Genomic DNA, 16,161 nt, shown 5'->3' with positions numbered 1-16,161 from the left:
TGGCTATGCTCGCTTGAGATTGGATGCACGTGTAATACCGAGCGATAGCCAACCGATAGCCAATTGATACTGTTCGATATCCCATCAATACCCAATTAATCACGAAAATGCCGCGACACGCATGGCTATGCTCGCTTGAGATTGGATGCACGTGTAATACCGAGCGATAGCCAACCGATAGCCAATTGATACTGTTCGATATCCAATCAATACCCAATTAATCACAGAAAATGCCGCGACACGCATGGCTATGCTCGCTTGAGATTGGATGCACGTGTAATACCGAGCGATAGCCAACCGATAGCCAATTGATACTGTTCGATATCCAATCAATACCCAATTAATCACAGAAAATGCCGCGACACGCATGGCTATGCTCGCTTGAGATTGGATGCACGTGTAATACCGAGCGATAGCCAACCGATAGCCAATTGATACTGTTCGATATCCAATCAATACCCAATTAATCACAGAAAATGCCGCGACACGCATGGCTATGCTCGCTTGAGATTGAATGCACGTGTAATACCGAGCGATAGCCAACCGATAGCCAATTGATACTGTTCGATATCCAATCAATACCCAATTAATCACAGAAAATGCCGCGACACGCATGGCTATGCTCGCTTGAGATTGGATGCACGTGTAATACCGAGCGATAGCCAACCGATAGCCAATTGATACTGTTCGATATCCAATCAATACCCAATTAATCACAGAAAATGCCGCGACACGCATGGCTATGCTCGCTTGAGATTGGATGCACGTGTAATACCGAGCGATAGCCAACCGATAGCCAATTGATACTGTTCGATATCCAATCAATACCCAAGTAATCACAGAAAATGCCGCGACGCGCATGGCTATGCTCGCTTGAGATTGGATGCACGTGTAATACCGAGCGATAGCCAACCGATAGCCAATTGATGCTGTTCGATATCCAATCAATACCCAATTAATCACAGAAAATGCCGCGACACGCATGGCTATGCTCGCTTGAGATTGGATGCACGTGTAATACCGAGCGATAGCCAACCGATAGCCAATTGATACTGTTCGATATCCAATCAATACCCAATTAATCACAGAAAATGCCGCGACACGCATGGCTATGCTCGCTTGAGATTGGATGCACGTGTAATACCGAGCGATAGCCAACCGATAGCCAATTGATACTGTTCGATATCCAATCAATACCCAATTAATCACAGAAAATGCCGCGACACGCATGGCTATGCTCGCTTGAGATTGGATGCACGTGTAATACCGAGCGATAGCCAACCGATAGCCAATTGATACTCTTCGATATCCAATCAATACCCAATTAATCACAGAAAATGCCGCGACACGCATGGCTATGCTACCATGTAACGTGTAATACCGATCGATAGCCAATCGATAACCAATTACTACTGATCGATAACTAACCGATGCCAATTATGACCTCGGCGCAACAAGAGGAGAATCACTTGGGCAATTGGGACTTGATCGGGCAATCCATACTGATCGATGTGCGAAACTAAAGAAGCATGATACTGACATAGGATAGCCATATGTATCAAAGTTTGGGAAGGACTAGCGCGTAGCGGCCCCAATTTCTTTTTTTTAACCATGTCATGTAAGTGAGAAGATGACCTATAAAGATAATGAGGCTTCGAATCGAAATTACTCCGACATGACCTAAACTGACGACGGTGGCAACAAAATTATGCGCATTACTTAGCCCCAAGTTTTCGCGTTTCACTCCGTGAGTACTGTGCATCTTCCTTGCATGTGAACCCTGCAGCGGTAAAGTATTCTCATTCATATTGGCCCAGAGCCGATGGTGCAGTCGCTGGTGGACATGTCCATCCTGAGAGCCACCCAGAAGCTGCTCACAGTGAAGACACCTGATGACCGTCACAACCGGAACCTGCAGGCTGTTCACGGCATCCGCACGTTCAACGTCTTCTGGATCGTTGTCGGACACACCTATGCCTTCGCCGAGCAGACAACCTACCGTACGACCTTGCCCTTATTTTGAGCGCACTGCAATGAGCCGTAGCTGCTTGCTAAAGATCTCGATCGGGTTCGAAGCGAGGCGACGAGCATCTCCTTTTATTCTCTCCGGTCACTAAAGCTGTATGCTATAATAAGGTTTTTAGCAGCAGTGCGGCTTTACCGTGCGGCAAGTTCAGGAGCGCTATGTCGTCGTGGTTGTCTGCTAGACCTGCCGCTCTCTACAGCTCATCACGTTACGTACGTATCGAGCAACTCGCTCCATTAAAACGGATCGTGGCACGCTAAACGGAGCGGTAGTACAGTAGTGTAAACGGTACGGTATTTGCGGCACTGCTAAGCAGCCTAATAATCACCGCTCCCGGACTCATAGTCGAGTTGAAAACCTTGGGATGTGGTAGGAATTAAGGAGCATGCAGATGACCGCAATCTCAAATCACGTTTGCGCCTAATCCTACCTAGTGAAATGCTCTATGTACAGATGTGGTTACAGGCGCATGCGCAGCTGCATCACCATCGTCGTCGTCTTCTTCAAAAACATGGTGGGCTTACTCTTATTCAAGAGCGCTATCTGTTCATTATTATTTTAATAGTAAACTTTTGAACAACAGATCTGTGGGCAATTAGAAGGCCCAATAAATAATAATGTTTCAGATGGCTCACTCTCCGTGGTGGCTTAGTTACATATATTGTCACGGGGTCGTGACGTCGACGAAGGCAGCAGGCGGCGTGTCCAAGATGAAACTCCTTATTTGGGCGACCCGGAAAAAGGAAAGTCAAGCTACAGCAATACACACAGTACACTGATAGCGGCGAACAGAGCGTCGGCCGTCGATAAAAACTGCTCATGGCTGGGGCGCGCCGTCTTTTATAAATGACGCATCGTACTTTCCAATCTTATCACTGGTGGTCGCGCAAGCTCTGAAATAATCTAGACTATTCGCGTCCTGCGCGCAATCTTAACAAAGAGATCAACGACAATCGCGAAGCTTCTCGAACACAGCGGCGCGGTCAGCGTCGAGCGTTGATAACCGTCCTTGCTGGTCACACCCGAATACATCAAAATAAAACAAGAAGCGGGCGTGGCAATATGGTGTTGCGCCACCAAGCCCGTGGCTGCGGGTTTGATTGCCGGACACGACAGGCACATACGATGCGGGCGAAATGCATAAAACGCTCGTGTGCTGATATTTAGCGGCTCTTTATAAACCTCGCGGTCGCCAAAGTCAATCCCGTGTTTCCCATAACGCGTTCTTGTCACGTAAAATTCAGAAATAAATTTTAAAATCATTTTTTCAGACGAAACAGCTGAACGCTTTCTCTCAGCCTTAGTTTTAAGGAGCATCCGGTGTTGTAATACGTCCATCAGGGTGACGTCAGCAAATTACAGGTAAGCCGCTGCCATGCATTCCAGGCGTGTAGTTGACTTGTTTGCAAGCAAGTTTGTCATGTTGGCCGGCCGCACGGGGAAAACGTCATATCAATTCGTAAATTATAACCGCGACGGCGTTAAAGAGCTCGTTTCCCAGAAACGTCGGAGGCACTGGTTGTGAGCGAAATATCCGCGTTGTCCGTGAGTGAAAAATCCAGGTAAATGCACGTAATTGAATAAAAACCTCCGGTTCGAGCAGGAATCGAACCCAGGCTTTGTGCTTGGAAAGCGGGTGTTCTACCACAGAGCCACGCCAGTGCATGACACTGCTTCGGGAAAAATTGCTATGTCACGTGGTGCGAGGAGTGTCCTTAATGCGTCGCGTGGCAGAAGCGTCCACACATGTGGATCGCGTAACGAGATGGTGGGCCCACCTCTTACAAAGTGCGCAATTAATCAGCCGCAGCAGCGTCAACAAGGCGCGGGTTGCCTTACAGACGCGTAGTGCGTACTTGTCCAATTCGCAAAAGATAGTGGCCACTGTGCTTGCAGTAGGCATTGTAGGATAAGCGGCCAATGATGTTGCATTTCTTGCAGTGAGGTGACCAGCGAGAAGCGAAGCCAGGCGAGAAGGCGGGGCTACTCGCACGGTTATTATTTTTTGCATATATCGTTTGTCTAAAAAACTTTCTCTTCACTCCGACGCTTCAACCCTCGCATAAAAACGTAGAAGTATTTCACTCGCCAAATAAAAAAAAAGTCACAGTTTCGCCGCAACGGCGAAGCAATGAATGCGATAGCAATAAATTGGAATGTAACGCGAAGAACGGAAAGCAGCTCGAAATTGCCAGCGCGTCGCTCGAGCCCAAAGGACGCACGAAAAGAACGCACACAGGACGAGCGCGAACTATCATGCGTCACAGCTCGACACTTGAAGCGCACTGCTCAAACATAAAGCAGGACGCACGAAACGAACGAACAGGTACACACAGGACGAGCGCGAACTGTCACAGTTGTTACTTCTGTATGAACAGCGCGCTCCTTTCGCAAACGCGGCCGCTGCGAAGTGACTTTCGTACGCTCTGTGGCTTCAGCGCGGACATCGCGGGGAAAGCACAAGACATACAACTGCCCGCTCCACCCCACCCCGCTCCCCCGGCCGCCCCCTTCTTTCCTCGAGATAAGCGCACGAAGGCGGCCACGCCCTGTAGGGCGAAGACCAATGACGTTCGCAGGAGCGGAGCGATAATCTTTAAAGCGCGCAACGCGCGCACATCGCGCCATCTATGTGGCGAATAAGAAAGCATGCTGAAGGAAATGGTGTATATAAATAGCTCGCCGTTAGCAGGCTGAAAGACGGTACTGTTGTTGGCGTAACCGCCTAACGCCGCCCGCTGGAAAGCGAGAGGTCGCCCGTTCCATTCCGCGCGTCGGAAGGTTTTTCTGAAGTTCTTTGTGGCTTTGTGGCTATATATATATATATATATATATATATATATATATATATATATATATATATATATATATATATATATATATATACGGTGAATGACGGCGGTCGGCGATGGCAAAAATCAGCCGAGACTGTCCATATAATTGCTACCGCAATAAAACATGTGTCGAATCATCATTGCTCGCGGGACTTTTGTGTCTCACTACGTTTTGGCTCATGTTTTAGTAGAAAAAGGTACGATGCCATTCAAATTTCTTTCCTATAGACGCAGGGGTTCCTGCGTCTATAGATGTACCATGTACCTCATTCACATGAGGTACATGGATCATTGAATGAGTGCGCAGACAGGCGTAACGTGAGAAAAACTGCAGTGAGTTCTGGCGCAAGTACTTGGCCAAGTCTAAGGACACTCCAGGCATGAAGATGCCCAGAATGCCCACTGCATTTCCTTTGGCTCGTTAATACGAGGAATTGGGATGACGTCGGCCGTTGAAGTCTTGTCATTTCTTCAATGTTAAGTAACGTTTCTCAATACGGCGGTTAGATTAACGAAGAGAGAGTACGACATGCAGATGGAGGCCGCTACTGCTGTTGTGTCACATTTCTTCACTCTGGCAGTAAGAATTAAAGCAATCACAAAAAGAAAAAAAAGACGCGTGAGAGGGAGTAGGAAAAGTTGATGACCCCCCTGTGCTTTTTCACATGTGCGCAGGCTCTGGAAACAACATTCTGAGCATGGCTTCAAACGTGCTGTTCCAGCCCGTCATCAATTCTTTCCTCTGCGTCGACTCATTCTTTTTTCTCAGGTCAGTACATCCCTCACCTTCATCCACGTCTCAGCCGGTCCCTGTGCTCATGTCATGGCATCGAGAAGGAACCATACTTGTTTTCCACTCATTTGATTCATATCAGTACGGGCGTCGGTGTTCGTAGTTTCACTGTTCGCGAACAGTTTTGTTTCTTCTGTGATATTTCATCAACCGCTGTAGCGCAACGAACGCATGTATCAGCCAGGCTAAATCGTCTTCATCATTCCATCATACATATCCAACGCTTTCTTGCATTAATTTGTACCGCGCACTTGCATAGAATAAACTGCGTTCCTGTCTCGACGATCAGCATTGTTGATGTCCAGTTATTGAAGAACGTCGTAGCTAACACTGTATAAATAGAGGAACGTTTTTTTCGTCACATTGTTCAATTCACGAACGCTATAGCTAACGTTGTATATCTAGGTGCCAGTTGTTCTTGTATACATACTCTTTTGCTTTATTAACTCCAATTCATTGCATTAACCCGTTTTGCTTACAACCACTTCCCCTTATGATGCCGTATTAGTCCTGGAGGTGTGATAAATAAAATTTAAAAATTTAGCAAACTGCGGCGCGTAGATGACTGTTCGATTAATTACACATCAGCCACCACGGTGGCTCAGCGATTGCGGTGCTCACCGAAAAGCCGCGGTTTCGATCCCGGCCACGGTGAACTCTGGAACGTTAAACCCCGCAAAACAACCCGTAGACTTAGCGAGACGCTTTCGTGCTTTGTTCACCACACTTGCTAGCTCGTTCTCAGTCGCACATGTTCACCCTCTCCCTCGCTGAGCCACAGTGGAGGGCTTTTGTTCTCATCTAGGACGGCTGGTTCCCATTAACAAGAGAAACGTGAAGCGAAATACGAATAGCTAGCGCTATCTCATCGTACGCAATGAGATAAATTTCACTCTTATACAAGGTGTTAGGCTGCAAGTGCGGTACCGTAATCGTCTGCTTTATCCAGATGAAACACAGTGAGAAATTATCGAACAACCAGATGCCTCGACAAATATTTGCCCAGAAGTGACCCTGTGCACGTTATTAGGTCTTGCACCTTTCTCTGTCTCGCCCCCGCAGCGCTTATTCGTGCCGAGCAATGCATCAAACTATGCACAAAACACGTAAAAATAGTTATTGTGGTAGACTTGAAGTTTATGCTCATACGGCGCGACTTTAGATGTCTGCCGAAGGATGCATTGAAAACGAGAAGTAAATCGGACACATTGGTTAAACGGAGTGTCTTAGGTACAACGATTACTTACTACCACAGGCGTGCGCTCGGGCGGTGCCCCATACATTTGCCTATTAAGGAAGGGGGGGGGGGTGAGGAACCCTGTGCTCGCGTATCGCACAACCGAGGAGTTTGTGGCGATAACGTGGTTGGCACAGGGCCGGCTTGATTGGCGAGAGGCCTTTGCCCTGCTGTGGAGGCTGATGAAGATGATGCAATGAGGAGCACAAAAGAGCAACCGTATATAAAAAGTGAGTCGTTTGTGATGGTCGGCTTATTGCTTTCCAGTGGATTCCTGCTTACTTTCAACCAGTGCAAGGTGCCTGTCAAGACGAAGCCCGTGGTCGACTTCCTTGGCAAACTTATGGCTCGTTACTGGAGGTCAGTATCGTACGTCTAAACATGCCTATAAAAAGGACGGCATGGCATCTGAAAAAAAAATGCTTAGTCAGAAGTATATGGATCTTTCAAGTCATCGATCTCACGCTAATCTGGTAATCAGCCGCATCTTGACGACACTTCCAGAGCACTTCAGAAGAAGGACCCTAAGAAAAAACTAAGAAACTTCTTCGCATACGTGGTTCACGATTGGCCATTGCGCATCAAAGACATCTTGGACATAAATATCTAGCTTTCGCTTAAACATACAAGATTAATATACCAAACGTAAACGAGGTGGTATAAGTACCAGCCACACAACCCATGATATGTTCAAATAAGTCATTTAACCTTTCAAGTAGCTGCACTGATGTCTCCAATCAGCTTCCCTGCGTGGCATCACGTCACTTCGTTTCTCATATTTCTTATTCGAGTCAGCACCGTTCATTTCGTATGACAGACATACATAACTGAAGGCATTCTGCGTGCGGATGATCGCGTGTAATCGCGATGATCGCGAGGCTTTAGGGGTCGTGACGGCCACCCTCACTTAACCTTCGGAGAGAAAAGGAAGTAGCCAGGGACAAGCAAACTGGTGGAAGCGCAGAATTCACGCCCAAGCGCCGACACAAATCGGCTAATGTATGTTTAACCAGGCGAGTCTGCAACTACGATTTCAGCCTCCCGCCTTTGAATGTATGCCAATCATTTGATGATTGAGCTGTATACGCTAGAAGTCACATCAAACGATATTAATTGTCATGACCTTCTTTATTACTATGTTTACGAAGATCAGATTTCCCATCACCTTATGAGTCTGTCACGTTTCGCACAAGCAAACGAGCTAAAAGAAGTGCGTTATATTAATATTTCAAGCAAGCAAACTTAGATAATTTAAGATGACGCAGAGCGCGCCATATTTTCGTTTTCTGAAAAAAAAACACTGCTTTTAATTTGTTACGCGCGCGCGAGCATTCGATTCTGTCACATTTGGTTTCAACACTTGGCAAAATGTATTTAAATAAATTGCTGAAGCCATAGTATACTGCCCCTCGACATCGTTTGCAAATGCGCTCGAAGGAAGCAAGTGACGAAGCGCCATTTTTTGTTTGCCTTGCGTCACTTAAATGAAGCAGCGTAGCTAAGCATACCGGTGCGCGTTCGCAGGTTGGTTCCAGTGGCTGCGGTGTGCATGACAGTGTTGTTTCTGCTTCCTGAACTGGCTTCGGGTCCAATCTGGAACGAGAAGGTGGCACGGGCCATCGGAAACTGCCACCGCTCCTGGTGGTCCGTGCTGCTCAACATACACAATTTCTACTCCTACGCAGAATCGGTATGTCACCCATTGGAATGCACAGTACGTTTCTCTGCTCAAAGGAACGCTCCAATAAGCGCCTGTCACATTGCTTGCACCTTAAGTGCAAGTGCAGGACAGCAGTCTGTCAAACAGAGTCAGAGCTGGCCTTATGCAAGTCTAAGCTTTTGCCAGAGAGCAAAATCCAGACATGCCCTGCACGCAAGTGTTCCATTTACATTGGACACATCATCTTAGAAGCCGGGCGTATTTTTTGTTATATTCACTCAATAGGCGGTGAAAGAAGGGCTGTGTTTCAACTGCCCTTATATGCTATACCGTTATGGAGCGACAGTAAAAATGATGGCTGCTCCCTCCGTCATAGGAATTGGTATAACACGAAAGTGAAACATGTCGTCACTGAAGTAGTTGATTGTTTAAAGGGCATTGGTATATAAGAGCTTGTACAATGCCTCCTGTTTGCCAGATATAGCACCGCTTGATGCGGACGCCCTCACGTTCACGCCTAGTGGCACACCTCCGTACCGACTACTAACGTCCATTATCATGGTTTAACCCTTTCGGTAGCTGAAGTTCTTTATATACGTGGGCACCGCATATTGTCACGTTGAAGTGACTGTCCCGCGCAAAGATGGCATCACCAAGCACATAATAAACACTGATACCCGATATACACTCCTTGAAAGCGTCGTGAAACGCGAAGAGAAACGCTACGCGCGTCCTGTATTCCCTCTAGCGTGGCCGTTAATTCTCACAGGGCGAGCGGGGAACGCGGTTCGACAGCCAGGCGAGCGTTGGAGAGCTATTTTTCGATTTGGATGGATTCAATGAGCGAGGCTTTAAAGGGTCTTTACGAGGCTTGGGCTAAAGCCGCCACCTCGCGGTGTGTTAAAGGGACACTAAAGAGAAACAATGAAACGGTTTAGATCGATAAATTGTGCTCTGAGAACTCTAATGTCTTAAATTTTGCCATCATACGTATATAATAGAGGAGAAAATCAAGTTCACAGTATAATTTTTAAATTTCGCGCCGAAATCACCCCGCGTGACGTCAGGGATTTCAAAGTGTACTTATCGTATTTCGGGGCCATTGGCTCAACAAAACTACCCCAAACCTGGTATGTTAGGTCTATGGGCCCCTCAGAGGACAATGTACTTCATTTGTACCGTTTAGGAACTACGTAGTCCCTAGTAGACACCGTCAAAACATGTGACGTCACGGCGAATGGTGCGGAAATTTCAAGGTGGCGTCGCCACCCACATTTTGCTTTTGCGTGTTTTCTCGCTTACTAAACGTCTTCTCGCAGCAAGCGTGGTGTTTTAGATGCGAAGCATCTTATGGCGGAGCTCAAGCCGGTGGTGTGCGGCGTGACCACCCTTGCTGCGCATGCGCAGACCCTCTCCATACACCTCCTCTCCAAACACCTCCTCCCCAGTCTCCCTTTCCCCTCTCAGCGCCCCCTTTCCTCTCATCCTCTCCACTCGTCCTCTACATTCCCCCTCCCCCTCTGAAACGTGGGCTCGACATGCCGAAAGGCTGCTTCGTATCGCCTCATGGTCCCCTTTAGCGGGAGATGGTGTGCCCCTCTCCTGCGCAACGCCGCGATGAGCGCCAGCGCATGCGCGTCCCCTCCCCCTATCTCTCCTCTCCTGCGCCCCCCGCCGCGCGCGCCTGACGACCGCGTTCCCTGCTCGTCCTGTGAGAATTAACGGCCAGGCTAGACGGAAGACACGACGCGCGTAGCGTTCCTCTTCGCGTTCCACGACGCGAGGTCGGTAGCATGCCCAATGAACGCCAACGGAACGAGGTCGTGCAAGTGCTCCGGCTTCGCATCGCCTCATGGTCCCCTTTAGCGGGAGATGGTGTAATTTTTTTGGTATCGTTAAAGAGTACTTTGCTAATACGAGAAAAATCGTTTTGCTCTTTAGTGTCCCTTTAAAGCTTTGACGACTTTTTTTGGAAATAACGCCGAATGGAACGGTCGTAGAAACGGCGCGTATTGTTTTTTTTCAAGCCTGGTGGCACACATGTCACAGCCCCGTTATAAAGGGGACGCTCATAGCATCCATCCATCCAACCAAGCAAGATCACTGCGAGAGGAAAGTGTGAAAGATAAAAGGCGCGTTCACTTAACCTCCATTCTGTGTTTGGCGGTAGCTCAGTGGGCTAAACACCCGCCAGCCATCGTCGCGGACCGAGAGGTAATAGGTTGGACTCATAACAACGGAACTTTTTCTTAAAGTTTTTTCTTTGCCATCTGATGGCGTTCATTTTGCTGACGTATTTCCGTGACGGAAATACGTCATGAAAGTCTTCGTGGACCCCGGAATAAAACACTTTCGTGTTAAAAAAAAGCTTATCTGAAAACTGCAAACCTATAGGAAATGTTGGCCAGCTGTTCATGGGACATCAGACGCCTATTTTACGTTGGTATCTCTGCATAGGCATCAACGATGCCTCAAAACGTTTCTAAATTGGCACCAGTGGGCACGGCGTGACGGCTGACCAACGAAACGAGGCCACACTGACAGATGCAAGCTGAAAAACGAGAACCACGTCTAGTTATCGCGACGTGTCAAAAGTTGGTGGTGCTCGTGTAGTCACTGGAATACGAGTTCCCTTAGAAGGCCGATCTTGCGGAGGGTCTACTTAAACCATTCTGAGAGGTTTTAGGCACACTAGAGATTCGTGCCGTGCGCGTACAGGAATGGTTCACACGGCATCCACCGTAGGCTACTGTCCGCATGGTGTCTGCAGTAGGCTTTGTCTCCTACGCTTTAGTCGACCGATCTTAGACGGAAGAAATAGTGACTTGACCGGTACCGCGTCAAAATACTGTGAAAACATTGCTGTGTGTATGTTTATTATTATTAGTTGTAATACATCAGATTCGGTGAGCTGCCACTAACTTGGATTGCTTCATTTGCTTTCCTCTTTCTCTAGCCCTCATCTGGAAGATGATACCAGCCGTGTCAGCGGAAGTGTTTCGTTGCTAATCTCGAGGTCGCGGGTACAATTCCGAGCCATGGCGGGTGACTGCATTTTGATGAGGGTGAAATGCAAAGAACACCTGTGTACTTAGATTTAGGTGAACCCCATTTGGACGAAATTAATCCGGCGTGCCTCATAATCATATCGTGGTTTTGGCACGTAAAACACCAGCAATTAATTATTTATCTGAAAGATGGCGCTTCTTTCCATTCGTTATTCCGAAAAGTATGGTCCATTTTAGTCGGCTCCGAGCTGAAAGGGAACGCGATCCCTTGATGCTATTGTTGCAGCACAGCTTGCTTGCCAATGTTACAAGATACACTCAACCCTACGTCTCTTTATTTCCTAAATTTGAAACCGGTGCCCATGTGCATAAGCGCTTGGACAAACTAAGGCCGGTTTTGGCAGCATACATGAGCAGTGCTCGATGGTTGGGCCCATGGTCTGCTATAGGGTGAAGACCCATTGTTCGCAGGTTCGGTTTAGGCCAGATCAGTCTCACGTACGGTGTTTAAATGGCTGTGTTCCAATTTTGGACAGCATCGTAGACAGTCTACGCTCACAGCTTAGAAGGCAGCATCGAGACAGAGTCGTTCGAGTCCTGATGACGTCTGCGCGATATGACGCCACCTCGCGTCGACAAGAGAGAGCTACGGAAAACAAACAGAATTGATTCCTACTCCTTTCGTCTTCGAATCTATAAAAAACTGAAGGTTGCTTGCATTAGGCACGCAAAAGAGCATCTACTTCTTGACATACAGGTGAGATGCCCAAGCTCTGCCGCCATCTTGTCTACACAGCAAAGTAGCCTCCTACGCATTTCTCCCCGACGCTGTCTTCGCCAAGCTGTCCATTTTGCTGGCTGCGTGAGAATTCGAATGCGACCTGAGTATTGGAACACACCCATTATAGCTGATGATTATGGAGTAGCGCAATGTGGACAGGTATCCAGGAATGGTCCTTGGAGGTTTTGTTGCTGCTTAGCGCATGTGATTTATGAATCCAGGAGTTGGGGGCATGCACAGCTAGCCATATCTACTGGCGGCGGCTGCTGTGTTGCGGCGTCACTGAATTGGAAACAACATTGAAATACCTACTGTAGTGCATTGCTGCGACCACTTGAATCTGGCCGTCATTATCTCCCTATGCGCGAAGTTCTATTTTACTACGATAACATTACGATCCTTCACTCGCGCCACGGTCCAGGTGTCCACCGAGAATCGAAGCGTCGCAAGCGAATGAGAAGAAGATGCGAACGATTATGCTATCGCGTTCTACTCTTGATGCGTCCTCAATTTTATTGCCATAGAAATTATATGGGCACTCTCGGCTGATTTCTGCCATCGCCGTCATGCCCCGGATATATATATATATATATATATATATATATATATATATATATATATATATATGCTTTGCGAAGTAGAGGACGGGCAACACGAAAACTTTTTATTAATCCGACGTTTCAGCCGGGGACCGGCCTTCCCTGATGAAGGCCGGTCCCCGGCTGAAACGTCGGATTAATAAAAAGTTTTCGTGTTGCCCGTCCTCTACTTCGCAAAGCATTGATTCGACTGGATCCAAGGACACTTCCTTCCTCATATATATATATATATATATATATATATATATATATATATATATATATATATATATATATAAATTATAAAGATGTTTATTGGCGGACACTCGGCGAAGATGAACGACAGCGACAGTCAAGGCGGGGCCGACTCTGCGCGAGCTGCGCTCTGTCCGAAGAGGGCAACCCACTAGAAGGGGCCGGAGAGGACGACCCACTTCAGAGTTCCAATAAGCTTCGCTACAATTACTCCGGGTGGGAAAAGGGAGCCGCCTGGCGACCTAACAACTTGTCACAATGAGCGGGTCATGGTACGCCTTGAGGCGCTCCACGTTTACAATGTCCCGCCCTCGACGGCGCATGTCCGAGGATGGATCGATTGGTTCGATCAGATAGTTTACAGGGGATGTGCGTTCAACAACACGGTAGGGGCCTTCGTATTTGGGCAGTAGTTTTGAAGAGAGGCCAGGTGCAGTGGTAAGGATCGAGAGCCATACGAGCGCTCCAGGGAGGAACGTCGGCTCAGGAGTGATTCTGTCACCGCTAATGCTCCTCTGCCGCTCTTGGTCATGCGTAGTGAACGTCTTGGCAAGTTCGCGACATTCTTCAGCAAGTCGGGCGGTAGCAGAAATCGGCGCACACTCAGACCGATCCGGCTTGTATGGAAGGATTGTGTCGATTGTGTGCGAGGGGTGCCTGCCATACAATAAGAAAAAGGGAGAAAAACCAGTGGTGCTCTGAGCGGCGGTATTGTAGGCGTAGGTGACGAAGGGCAGAATGGCATCCCAGTTGGTGTGATCGGCGGCGACGTACATTGAGAGCAATTCGCCGAGCGTGCGGTTAAAGCATTGGGTTAGGACATTCGTTATCGGGTGGTAAGCGGTAGTTTTGCGGTGAACAGCATGGCACTCTTTGAGAATGGCTTCGACGACTTCCGACAAGAAGTCACGGCCTCGATCGCTGAGAAGCGCCTGGGGTGAACCGTGACGCAGCATGAATCGGTGTATCAGGAAGAAGGCAACATCGCGCGCTGTAGCCGCTGGGAGGGCGGCGGTTTCGGCGTATCGCGTTAGATGGTCAACAGCGACAATGGCCCAGTGGTTACCAGCCGATGTCAGAGGAAGTGGTCCGTACAAGTCGATGCTCACGCGCCCGAACGGATGGTTAGGGCAAGGTAATGGTTGTAGACCGGCGGGTGACACGTGCGTTGAAGGTTTTCTGCGTTGGCACTCGAGGCAGGAGCGAACGAACTTCTACACGTAGCGGTACATCCCTCGCCAGAAGTATCGTTGTCGAATGCGGTGGTAAGTTTTGGATACACCAGAGTGCGCGCATTGTGGATCAGAGTGGAAGGACTCGCATATTTCAGAACGCAGACTGCGGGGTATCAAAAGTAGCCACTGGTGGCCTTCGGCGTTGTAATTGCGTCGGTGCAGTAGGTCGTCACGAATGGCGGAATGGTGGGCTTGACGACGCAACGCGCGAGCGGTTGGTGTTGCCGATGGATCAGTGAGCAAATCTATCAGCGAGGCGATCCATTTATCCTTGCGCTGTTCGAGAGCGATGGTGTGAACATCGATGGAAGAAACAACATTGTTAGGTACCAAGCAGGGGGCATTGTCGTCAGGCAAGGGGGAGCGCGAGAGGACGTCGGCGGCAGCATGCTGGCGTCTGTTGCGGTACTGCACGCGGATATCGTAGTCCTGTAGGCGAAGTGCCCAGCGGGCGAGGCGGCCTGAAGGATCCTTCAATGACGACAGCCAGCATAGTGCATGATGGTCGGTGATGACATCAAATGGGCGACCATACAAATAGGGTCGGAACTTCGTAAGGGCCCATATGATCGCCAGGCATTCCTTTTCGGTGACGGTATAATTGGTCTCGGCTTTATTAGGCGCACGACTTGCATATGCCACGACATATTCAGGGAAACCTGGTTTGCGCTGCGCAAGTACGTCGACTTGCTCGTTGATTACGCGGCGTTCTGTGGGAGATACGCAATATGGACGTTGCCGCAGTGGCGGCTGGGCGCCAGTGTCGATTCGATGCGTAACGGTGGACGTGCGGCCGAGAGAAGTTTGAGCAACATCGAAAGAAGCGCGAAATTCGTCCAAGAGGCCCAGAAGCTGGGAACGCTGGACCGGCGTAAGGTGGTCAGCAATGGAAGAAGCAAATACATCAGCGGGCGATGAACCAGTCGTGGTAACAGCACTGAGCGTACTGAAACTGGGGCAGTGCGTGTCATCTGGTTCGTCCATAACTTGTGCGTCTTCGCGGGGTTCCACGCTGCCGAGACATTCTCCTCGCACGAACGTAACACTGTACGGAAATGGGTTGATAACAAAAATTGACGTGCTGCCCTGAGTGACTTGCACGGTCGCGAAAGGCACCAACAAGCCTTTCCTCGTGGAAACACGGTCAGATGGCGAGAGGAGTGCAACGGTGTCGGAGAGACTGGCGCAGTAGACGAACACCGTACTTGAACTGGTATAGCGCATTACGGAGAAGAAGAAACGGCCGAGCAGACCGACACAAGAGGACAGAGCGCTAACTTCCAACTGAGCTTTATTGTGAAAATGCATCAAATGTGTAGACTTGCGCAAGGATACAAAAATCACCCTTACGCAACGCCAAGATTAGGCACACCATCGCACCGTCACACGCCACAGATTCATAGACGGTTTCCTTGATTAAGGAAGGCCACTTCATGTTCAGATAAAGCCAACGAAGGGGCGCTGATACATCTGATGCCAGCTCTTGCTATACAATGCGCTTCAATAATCTCTCGAGTGATTTGTGACGGGTGCTTTCTAAGTACTTCACACTGATCAAACATAGGGGAGCATCCACAATCGCGGCAGTGAATTCCAATGTGGCCCTGAACTGCTTTGTGAACATTATAATGGTGCTCTTTTAGCCTTTAGCTCTTTAGCGCCCCGTTTGGCCGATATACCTCTTACCACATGAGAGTGGTATCGAGTAAACCACCCCCACTTCACACGGCACAAACCGAGTTTTGTGCTTAGTT

The 16,161-nt window shown here is 48.5% G+C and overlaps 1 protein-coding gene across 2 annotated transcripts in view; it reads left to right on the top strand.

Annotated features, from left to right (window-relative positions):
• The window catches only part of LOC119389764 (nose resistant to fluoxetine protein 6), a 157,207-nt gene that overhangs the window by 66,853 nt on the left and 74,193 nt on the right, over positions 1-16,161 (top strand). Inside the window, exons 6-9 of one of the 2 annotated variants that reach the window (XM_037657150.2) lie at positions 1,818-2,000; positions 5,536-5,629; positions 7,158-7,250; positions 8,415-8,580. In XM_037657150.2, coding sequence (XP_037513078.1) covers positions 1,818-2,000; positions 5,536-5,629; positions 7,158-7,250; positions 8,415-8,580 — 536 coding nt within the window. The remainder of the gene's footprint in view (positions 1-1,817; positions 2,001-5,535; positions 5,630-7,157; positions 7,251-8,414; positions 8,581-16,161) is intronic. The other variant, XM_049413727.1, reaches the window with a different exon arrangement.

The sequence above is a fragment of the Rhipicephalus sanguineus genome, chromosome 1, assembly GCF_013339695.2.
Source record: "Rhipicephalus sanguineus isolate Rsan-2018 chromosome 1, BIME_Rsan_1.4, whole genome shotgun sequence".
Classification (NCBI taxonomy): Eukaryota; Metazoa; Arthropoda; class Arachnida; order Ixodida; family Ixodidae; genus Rhipicephalus; species Rhipicephalus sanguineus.
This window is presented reverse-complemented; position numbering and strand designations above follow the sequence as displayed.